The sequence below is a fragment of the Pogoniulus pusillus genome, chromosome 31 (genome assembly GCF_015220805.1).
Source record: "Pogoniulus pusillus isolate bPogPus1 chromosome 31, bPogPus1.pri, whole genome shotgun sequence".
NCBI classification, from domain to species: Eukaryota; Metazoa; Chordata; class Aves; order Piciformes; family Lybiidae; genus Pogoniulus; species Pogoniulus pusillus.
The window spans coordinates 5,292,703-5,303,907 of NC_087294.1; the positions used below are offsets into that span (position 1 = coordinate 5,292,703).

Sequence of the window (11,205 nt, forward strand, 5' to 3'; positions counted from 1 at the left end):
CCAGTCCCCGCTACAGTGTCTATCCCATGGCTCCCTTGGACTCCCTTGGCTGTTGTGTCTCCTGCCTTTGCTCCTTATTGTAGTTTACTGAATAGACTTGCTCAGCAGAGTTTTCAGAAGTAAAACAAAACGAGGTAGTCATGGATGACCAGTATCAGCTTTTCCTTTTAACTCAGTTGTAAAGCATTGTTGGCTCACTGGCTTGGCTTCTACTGCCTCTAAAAAGGTTTTGTGCAAGAAGTCCCCTTTTTCCCACCACCCTTTGTGACAGCAGTGCCAGGATGACCTTCTGTTGGAGAGTCTCATTGCTCAGTTGTGTCACTGCTCCCTATGAATTTCCTGGCAACCAGTCTGAGCTACACTGAACCAAAAATATCTCACTGTGCTGGGGGAAAGTCGGTTTGCAGACATGTATTTCTCAATAATGACTTCTCTGGATGGTTCCTATATTCAGCCTGCAGATGTCATTATTGTAAGCTGGTGTCTGGGAGATGCAACATGCCTCGTTTGCTTACTTCTATGTAAGAGCTGCCTTTGTGTGATTGTCAGCTGAGCTGTGATTGTAAGATGTGCCATGCTCATTTTTCAGGATGCACCAAGGGTCTCATTTACTACTGTGAGTGGTCCTTCTTGGGCTCCTTGGATATCTGCAAATTGCCTTGGTTGTTACTAGCAACTCAACCCTTTTCACATACGCACACCATGGTTTGTAGGTGTGTATCCTGCAAGCTACAGTTTTGCTGCTACCCTCGTCTCCAAAGGCACAGTTTAGCCACATCTCCAAATGAAGACATGTTCTCAAGGTGACAAAATTAGAAGAGACTAAACTGGAGAGCAGTATGTCATTTTTAGTAACAGATTGCCTTTTCTGGATTTGTAGGGTGTGAGGATTGCGGTAAAAGCCTTACAGGAGAATGCAAGCTCCACGGACCACTCATCAGGGCTAAAGATAGGGTTATTCCTAGCCGAGCCCGTCTCACCCTACCTCATTACCTCACTCTGCGAGTCTTGGAGTTGCGAGCTGGAAACCAGCAGAGTAAGTATTTAGCCTTTTTCCCCACATCTGAGAAAGAGGAGGCAGAAGTGCTAAGAGTGGCTTGCTTTCATGAGTACCCCATGGTGTAATCATTAGGTACTAATGGTGTGAGGACTGCTGTGTTTTCAGCTGAGCACAGTTAATGCTCACATTCAGCTTTTGCTTTTTAATGACCCATTTCTAGTAACTTCAGTGCATAACCTAAGAGTGGGACATTAGGCAGGTGTGACATTTAGCTGCGAGCAATCAGCTCTGTTCAGTCAATGCAAGCTGAATGAATGCTGAATTTGTGTCTTGGGGTAACCACCTTATATCTTTTTTAATTGATCCCCAAACATGCAGAACAGGGAAGAGTATTCAGTAGGAGGTGGGAAACAAAATGATAGATCACATCCCTCATCCATCCCCTGCAAACTTAAGACAGGGATTAATTTACCTTTGCAGTATCTTCAGTTCATTATTATAGAAGAACTTCTTTCTTTCTGAGAGCAGGGCAACCTGAACACCCAAACTTGAACACGGGAACAACATCCTTAGTGTGAAAGTTTTCCACAGCTACCTGTGTGCAATTAGTTCTGCCTAGACTGCCTTCCAGAAACAAAATGGCAAGGTGCCTCACCATTGTTATTAGGCAGGGGAATAACTAACAAGAGTAGATGGCTAATGTTGTGTTTTATAGGTTCTTTCCACTCATATTGGGAGAGAACAACCTCCTAAACTACATCAGCAAGCAGAGCACTATTACAACATCAGCTTGTAGATTGAAGAGCACCAACATATTTGTGTTGCATCCTGTGATGGTTTGGGTGTTCCCTGCCCCCCCACACTTTAGAAGTCACCCAGACTAGTCTCAGCCGGCTCTGGGAATATAAATGAAGCTATTTATTTACAGCTAGCACAATATACAAGCAGATATTTACAGTATATACAGAAATAGACAAGGTAAAAGTAATAGAGAAACACAACAGCCCTCCCAGAAACCTGAGTCCCCAGGAGGGGTTCTCAACCACCCCTGCACCTTCCCCCTGCCCCTCTCAACGTTACCCCAGTCCCAAGGAAGAATGGAGGTTCAGCCAGGAGGTTAAGAAGCAAAGGTGAGTGGAGGGTGAGGTTAGGGAGATGCAGCTCAGTCAGTGCCCAGTCAGAAAGTGAAGACAAAATGGTGAGAGTGTTATCTAATGTTTCCCTTTCTTCTTCAGCAAGACTCTGAGGGAAGCAGACATCACCACTGTTTTCCTTTCACAGCCTATGATCTAGTTCTTCTCACCAAAACATTCTACCCTGCTTCAAACTAGCACGCATCCTCAGCTTAATACCATCATAGATTTTAGGCACTTTTGTATTGCAAGTAATGCCCATTAAAACAAAATCTAAACATATTTACATGCAGTTTAGATTGTTCTAGTTAAGAGTTGTTTGCCTGGGTTATTCATCTAGAATCCGTGTGTTCCACACTAGTGTGTTTATCTGTTTTCACAACTGTAAATATACAAGCAAGAGTTTGTGATGTCTGCATTAACATTAGACTGTTTTGTTTTGGTTTTTTTTTTTGATTCACAGTCCTTGGAGTATTTGCAAAGAAAGTAATACAGAAGAGAACACAGTTTGGTCCTTATGTTGGTCAACTCTCTACAAAACTTACCCGCTATGATGAGAGCAGGCTAGTCCTGCAGGTAAAAACCCAGCATCTTACTATCCATTGTCTTTAACAGTTTATATGTATTTTTACCATTTGACATCTGATCTAGTTAATAATTGCACTTCTGATCTGTATGTATCAATGTAAATCACAGCACTTCTGACCTGTGTGTATCAATGTAAATCACAGCACTTCTGACCTGTATGTATCAATGTAAATCACAGCACTTCTGACCTGTGTGTATCAATGTAAATCACAGCACTTCTGATCTGTGTGTATCAATGTAAATCACAGCACTTCTGACCTGTGTGTATCAATGTAAATCACATTATTAGACAGCACAGCACAACCTGAAATACCAAAATGTTCCTGCATATTGTGTTTCTACAAGTTTGCTTCTCTGCTTTCTAGTTTTACCACGTCTGGAGTGATTTATCTACCAATCCAATAGCTCTTAAGAAGTGTTTCACAGAGCACAGCTTCCTGAAGTATCCAAGGATAGTACTGTCATCCCTGGTAAAACAAAAGGAGTTGTGCTTAACAGTCTGCCACTGGGAAGGTTAAGTTTGTGCACCGAGTTAGCAGCAGTGGTAGAAATATATGCTAAGGCACTCACTTAGTAGGAAGGAAGAGTGCAGGGATGGGGAAGCACTTTTCAAAGATGTGATTACATGTATAAACTTTGACACACAGCACACAAGCTTAGTCTATTTAGCCAGCTTGCTGTTTAGGGCTGGTACCATCCTGTGCTGCTTGTGTGGATACTGATCGTCTCATCTGGACCGTGACATGCTGTTGGTTGTGCTTCACCCAGCACACATAGTGGCCTCTAGGGACTAGCTTAGCTTAGAGATGTCTGCATGCACATCCTTTTTCACAGGAACTCCTTGGGAGTGACAGTTGATCCTAATCCTTTACACCCTAGTCTTCATTTTGCTGCATGGCTCATCTCTCTGTCATACGGCAAGTATGTGGTCAAACCACTGCCTCTGTCAGGGCTTCCTGACAGGTCATGGTTCTTCTAGAGCTTACATTTCTGAGCTCTTTCTAGAGCCTACATTTCTCACCTCCAGGAGTGAGGGACCAGCAGCAGTGCTCCTGTGACATGCATTATGTCCTTCATTTGAGCTTTCTCCAGAAGTGTGGTCTGGAAACCACTGTGTTGTGGAGTAAGGCATAAATACAGATACTTGGTTGTTTCTTTGACAGCAACAGCAATAGCTTCAGTAATTGCTGTAAACTTGATTGCTTATGGAAGTCAGGTAAACGGTCTGCCAGGAAAGTATTACTGTCTTTCCTTGGGATGTTTATGACATACTGATACCAGAAAGAAATTGCTCTTGCCCATGACTAAATTTCTTCCATCTTTCTACAAGGCACTTTAATTCTTACGAATGAAGAAAACATACTTCTCTAATGAGCTCGTGAGCGTGGATGAGCTAAGCACCCAGTTCCTTCCTCTTCACCAAGCCATTGTAAACCACACCCTATCCTCTATCAGTCAGCCTAGTTTGCTTTAAAGTATACAGTGATAAGCACAACTCTGGCTGATGAATGGACTGTTTCTTCACAAGAGGAGACTAGAGTCCCAGGTTTCTTACATGAAAGCAGCAGCTGCTTTGAGGTCTCTCTAGCAGCATTCTGAGTATGATACCAAGCTTGTCCAACAGACAAGCGCTTTCGCTGGAAACATGAAGTTGGATAAAATAGTTCTCAGAAGCAATGTCAATGCAACTTTTATTTTTGCAGTTAGCTGCTCACTTACATGGTTAGTAGAAAAGGTACATGCTGTGCTGATGGCTGTTGTGCACCTTCAGCTGTCTCTGCTGAAGTGGGTATTGCAGGAAAGCAAATGTCTTGTACAAGGTTGGGAGCATTTGTCCTGTAGAGATATTGTCTTGGAAAGGACTCTAGGAAGAATGATGTAAGGCAAAAAGAAAGAAGTCTTTCTGGCACAGTTGCTCATTTGTATTTACTTTTGCATTGTTAAGGGGGAAAGGAGAAGACTGTTAAAATGCCATTATATTGTATGTTACCTCCCTGGACTTATTACACAAGTTATGCAATCATTCAATGCAAAATGTTGCATTAATATGACTCTAAAGTTTGAGATTATCAAGTACTCAGGAAGTACATTAAGGCTTAAAGCTTATCTTTCTACCTGCCCGTGCTTAGTTCTTATAGCATTATCTTTATAGAACATAAAAATGATGAAATATAAACTGGAAATACATACAAAGGCCTACAGTTATTTTAGTAGCTGACTGCCTTGGCAGGTACTAGTTTTTCACTTTCTTTTACACTCAGTGTCCTTTTAGAGTGATCTATTTCAAAACAACCACAATTTCAAAGGACATATGACCAAGAGAGGGTAAATAACTGATAGCCATGATTCCAAGTTAAAGAAAACTAATGTGCCTCTATACAGGACTTGGGTTTATCATGTTCTTTCTCCTGTCCTCTCCTTTTGTTTCAGGTATTGAAAGATGGAGGGAAGTACTTTCTGGACACACCCAATGAAGACTGTGGAAACTGGATGATGTTTGTCCGGCTAGCCCGGAACCAAGAAGAACAGACCCTTGTGGCTTATCAGCACTGCGGAGAAGTCTACTTCACAACCGTGAAGGTAGATAAGCCCACACTGCTTCACCTGGCATCCAAATGGAAATCTATAGGCACAGGCTCCAAAAGGCTAACCCTTGTACAGGTGAAAGGTGGATTATATTTTGCCATCTGGACCTTGATGATTGCCATCTTTTATAGCGCTTAATCTGTAGTAAGGCAAGCAGTGTATGCAGTGCTCCAGTGAAAGGGTGTGTGCACTTGGCCTTTGTGGGTAGTGAAGAAACTGAGCAGGGGGCAGGAGAAGTAATCATGGTGGCAGCATTTAATCATCAGTGTTGTAATGTTCTCCATTTCCAAATAGGTACACGGGTAGATTTTAGCATTGCTACATTCAACAGTGCTGCATGCTGCAGAGAACAAACACATTCCTTAACCTTTACTACATTTTTGGACACGTTGTATTCTGAGCACGTTACCAGGTGCTCAGGAGCAAGGTGTTAGGTGGAATCTTTGCATACTGTTTTCCACGCTCAATAAATCTGAAGACCTTAAATATTGTAATGTTGCTACAAAAAGATCACTCTCTTTTAGAGATTCTGGACTGCATCTTCATCTGAGGAGGGAGGGACAGAATTTATAAGCATCAGTCTTGTCTTTTGCTGGTTTAAGGCCACCTTCACAGACAAAGCTTGTTTTAGTTAGAACTTACTCTTTTGTACACTTAGGAAACAAGTCTTTATGTTGAACAGTCATTGTTTTATTCTTACATAAATGCTTGTGTATCATTGTGAGCCACATGCAAACCTGAGGCGTTGTTTAGGCTGTGTTAGAGATTCTGATGCAGTCTGTACCATTTGAGATTCGTTTGCTTTTGAATGCTTGTGTGCTTTTAAAACTGACAGGATCAATAATGCTATGTTTGGGAAGCATGAAAAAATGCTTTTCTAAGAAGTTGTAGTTGTGAGCTGGTAGCTTAACAGTTTCCAGTAAAATTAAATAGTATTGAACCAGCTCTGCTGCCTTCAGCAGAGCTCTGTTCATTGGCATTAATGAGTTTCTTAGGATAAGTAATGTGTCTTAGACCCTTTACTGTGCTATGTATCATAGGAAATGACTTTGGTTTTGTTTCTCCTAAGTCTCAGTATCATTCATGGTACTGTGGCATCCTGCAGATGTCCTGTTTATTGAAAGTGATGGATTTTTACTCCACCTAGGCTGCTTATGGGATGAGGCTGCCTTAGGGCTGGTTATGAAGATATTTCTTCAAGATCTGTTCAACAGTCTGTTAGGTTGGGAGTGAAAAGATTGGCTTCTTTCCCTACTGTTTTTACAAAGAAATGGGTCTCAGTAATATGAGGCTGCAGCTACAAAAGCAGACATGTAAGTGGTATCCTAACAGCACTGCTAGTGTGTTTGCTGACCTAATGACTGCAGTCCCTTGAAAGAAGTGCTTTAAAAAAGGATGCAATTATGAGGAAGTAAAAACAATTCACAGCTGCTGTCTGGTCACAGAAGAGTTTCATGGGGGTGCTGCCACAGCTTTCTCTTACTGTCACCAGTGAGCCAGTTTAAATGACAACTTTTAGTGGATTTGGGTACTGGTGTTTGATCCCAGTGCCATACTCAACTATTGCACATATTGATGCATTTTCTGTCCCTCCAAAATCACATTGACTAGACCTCAGCTTCCCACAGAGTTTACTGCTGGTCTAGGAATGTTGAACCGAAAATAATGACAGTGTCATGCTGGGCAGCTGTTTGTTGGGTTCTGGTGTCAGGTGTCACTGGGCAAGGTCCTGGGGCTTCCCCAGCCGTTTGTCTTTGTGAAGCTCCCCTAGGCTTGGTTTTCTCCACCTGATCAGACTATATGCTTGAGCACAATGCATGCCTGGCCTCATGTGCTCTACTGAGTAAACTCAGCACATACCATTTCTGTTCAGGCCAGATGTTACCAAAACGTGCAGTCAGCCTATAGTGCTTGTCATAAGCAAGCTGGCTTGTGCTTGTGAGTTCAGCAGTTCTGATTTCAACAGTAGAGACACAATTACCTGTCACCTGCCAGCATTTACAGTCTAAGTTATCTTTCATTTACTGTGTTTATTCAACACTGATGTTACAAAATGAGTGCATTTCAAGATGTCACATTTTGTGGAATAAGACTCAGCTGCTTTCCTTCCAGGCTAGTTTATTCTTTTCAGTGGCACAAGTTTATCTTTGTTAAAATAAAACTACAAGCACAGTGTTAATTTGCTCTACCCCTACTGCAACAATGATGGGTTTCCTTATAGATGAAGAAAGCTGTGTGCAGAGCCAGGGAGTCATGTAAATCATGACCTCAGAGTTTTCTCCTTTGCTTTTAAATAACTAATACATCTTCAGCCAGTGAGTGCAACCATTCTTCTCTTTCTCTATTTGCTGTGTTATTGACTGAATGTATTTATCAGAGGAAGTCAGTATTCCAGTCCAAGGAAACATTTGGGCAGGCGTGACTGAATGGAAGGCTGCATATTATGTATTTCCTTAGTCCTATATGGGAAGGCTACAGTGAAGGGAGGGCAGAGGTATGACAAAGCACATGCCTAAGTGAGCACATTAGTGCCAGCACTTGCAAACACGTCAATTTGCCTTGCAGTCCACTTATTGATCAGTTCTGCATCTGTGCTCATTGAGTACAGCATATCCAGGAGGCATCCAATCTGTTGTGCATTCACAATGCATTTTTCCAGTTGGCTTCAAGACATCAAGCAATGGGATATGTGGACAACATACTGAGGAAAGGTCATGAGGGCTGAGGTAGCCCTTATGCTACTGTCCTCTCAAAGTCTCTGCACATCCACATTTGTGTTTTTAGAAACTGTGAAGGTGTCAAACCCCAGTGGATGGTAATGCTCTGAAGTACTTGAACTTTTAAATTAAATTAAGAGTAATTGAAGCAGATTCAGAGAATTCCACTTGGTTAAGGACAACAAACTGAACTCCTGCCCTTCCAATCACCACTTAGGAAAATTGGCCCAAGTAAACATGCTCTTTTCTTCCACTCACAGCCAATTGAACCTCACACAGAACTGAAAGTATGGTATGCTGCTGATTATGCCAAATTTATGGAAGCTTCTGCAGTCTTCATTAAAGAAGAATCTGATGTCTGTTCTTTGCCTCCAGTAGCAGTAAGTACTCCTAATCTGCATTCAAGCAATCAACAGACATAGTAAATCACACTTTATTTATGGGTCTTTGTCTGTTTATGTGACTGGTGATAGACTGTATGGTAGTTGGCTAACACAAAGCCAAGAGCAATTTTAACCAAAAAGCTACTCAGGGAAAGGTTGCTCTTCCTCTGTTGTGTTTGTAATCTAATGGAATCAGTAGTTGTAGTCAGAAACAAGTGGTACCAATGAGATGTGTTGGAAAGACTTAAGGTTGGCATTAATTTGTAGGTAACTAAAGTGTTAAGCCTCGAACTTCTTTCACCAATTCCCTCTTGTTATGCTCTGACCAATTGTTCAGATAATGCACTGTTTCAGTCTTCCCCATGCAGTAACCTTTCTCTTCTAATCCCAGTACCTTCCCCTTCCATATGATAGTAGAAATTCCTAAATTGATAGGAAAAGCCTGTGAAGTGTGGAAAACATGGCCATGAAGATTGGTAACTAAGCTAGAAGGAAATGCTATACAGGGAATACAAAAGAATCAGGAATTCATAGGTGCTCCAGGGAAGAAAATAATCCTTTTGCTGCTTTTGTATGTGAGGCCATCATACATAGAGAGAAGAGCATTCCAGCTGCATTAAATAGAGTGGACACAGCCTCATCATGCTTTGCAGTGTAAGCTAGCCCAAAAGCAAGGGAAAGCAAAGACAGCTTATGAGAAGCTTACACTAAATGTGGAGGCAGCCAAGGAAGTAGACAGCTCTGTATTAACTGGAAGTACATTTCAGCAGTGTTACTCTATAATTCATAGAATCATAGAATCAACCAGGTTGGAAGAGACCTCCAACATCATCCAGTCCAACCTAGCACCCAGCCCTAGCCAGTCAACCAGACCATGGCACTAAGTGCCTCATCCAGGCTTTTCTTGAAGACCCCCAAGGACGGTGCCTCCACCACCTCCCTGGGCAGCCCATTCCAATGCCAATCACTCTCTCTGTGAAGAACTTCTTCCTAATATCCAGCCTATGCCTACACTGGCACAACTTGAGACTGTGTCCCCTTGTTCTGTTGCTGGTTTTTGCTGGACTTCTCAGAATGTCAGTATTTGAATCAAATTCAACCCAATCAAGAGGAGCTCTCATTTCCACAGAAATAATACTTCCAAATAAAGCATTGCTTCCCCAAACATATTTTAATGCCTTTAAGTTAGGGGAGGCTTGAAACCCCCAAACCTGAGCTGTTTCTTAGCCAGTTTAAGGAAGTCTAATGACAAATGTCAAGCTAAGTGGGGAAGTCTCCCCTGGAGGCATTGCCCATTGCTGTCTGGTGAAGTGTGGAATCAGCCCTGTGATGGTTTGGGCTCTTACCCACCCCCCCACACTTTGTATTTGCCCCAGCTAATTCAGACGGACCCTGGGAATATAGATGAAGCAATTTATTTACAGCTAGCAGAATTTACAAGCAGCTATTTACAATATATACAGTTATATACAATTATAGACAGAAATATACAAAGGATAAACAATACAAAAGCACAACTCCCCTCCCAGAAACCTGAGTCCCCAGGAGGGGCTTTCAAACCACCCCAACACCTCCCCCAGCCCTCTCAACCTTACCCCAGTTCTCAGGAAGAAGAGAGGTGCAGCCAAGAGGTTAGGGAGCAAGGTTAGTGGGAGCAGGGTTAATGAGATGTGACCAGGTCTGAAGGCAAAGGCAGAAGAAAAAGACAAAAATGGAGAAAGTTTACTTCTTCTTCCCAGAGCTCTCAGCGAGACTGTGAGAGAAGTTGACATCAATTGTTTTCATTTCACTGCCTGTTATCTAGTTCTTTTACCAAAACATTCTAGCTTTCTTCAAACTAGCACAAGCCCAAAACATAGGAAAATCTTGTATGGCTGAAGTACATTTGTGTGCAGAAACCCACCTATTCTTTTTATGGCTGCAATTGCAGAGAACCATCAGCCTAAGGCTAAAGGCCAGTTTGCAGCTTTGTAAGTAATTTGGTAAAGGAACAAGTATAGAGACGTTGAGACTCAAGAAGCACAGATAAACAAAGGTGAAGGACTCAGGACTGTTACAGTATATGCTAAGCAAAACCATGGAAATTGGTATTTAGCCAACCATTTTTTTTCTCCTTCAAGTTTTAGGTTCCAAGAGAGAATCCTTTTCCAGTTGAACCGCTGTGGCATGATACGTTGAAGTAAATATCACCAAGAACAATGACAGGTCTTGGGAAAGCTGTAGATGTAGGGTCAGTGAGAAGAAGATGCTCTTTCCTTAGCCTGCTTAATAAGAAAGACCTGTTTGTGTTGTCATTGCAGAAAGAGCCTGTAGACCCTTGGATATGCTCCAGCTGTAGAAGCAGTTTTGCAACTTTTGCTCTGCTGGAATCTCACCAGTGCATCCATAAAGACCGAGTCCTTACCACCAGGTTCAGACCACAGAATAAACTGGGACCCGTGAAAGCAAAAAGCAAACTCAAAGGGAAACTGAGAGGAGCGGCGTTAGGCAAAAGCATTGCTCAGTGCCTGGGGACCATTTCCTGTTCCTCTGCTGCAAAGCTTAGCTGTGCCAGCTCGGGAACCACTTGCGATGCTCTGGCGAGGCTCATCCCTAAATGGAGAAGCGGCCGCTCTGCGCTGCTGAAGGGACGGGAAGTGAAGCAGCCAGACAGTTACCCTTGCCGGCTCTGTGGGAAGATATTTGATTCCATTGACAAGCTCACAGTCCACACTTACATGCACAAAGGGGAGCGCCCCTACAAGTGTTCGCAGCAAGGATGCACAAAAGCCTTCATTTCCAAATATAAACTGCTCAGG

General features: G+C 42.5%; 1 protein-coding gene across 2 annotated transcripts in view; it reads left to right on the forward strand.

Moving 5' to 3' along the window:
- PLAGL1 (PLAG1 like zinc finger 1) overlaps positions 1–11,205 on the forward strand; it is a 56,673-nt gene that overhangs the window by 43,533 nt on the left and 1,935 nt on the right. For both annotated transcript variants that reach the window (XM_064169453.1, XM_064169455.1), the window contains exons 3-7: positions 881–1,036; positions 2,597–2,709; positions 5,152–5,301; positions 8,285–8,404; positions 10,708–11,204. In XM_064169453.1, coding sequence (XP_064025523.1) covers positions 881–1,036; positions 2,597–2,709; positions 5,152–5,301; positions 8,285–8,404; positions 10,708–11,204 — 1,036 coding nt within the window. The remainder of the gene's footprint in view (positions 1–880; positions 1,037–2,596; positions 2,710–5,151; positions 5,302–8,284; positions 8,405–10,707; position 11,205) is intronic.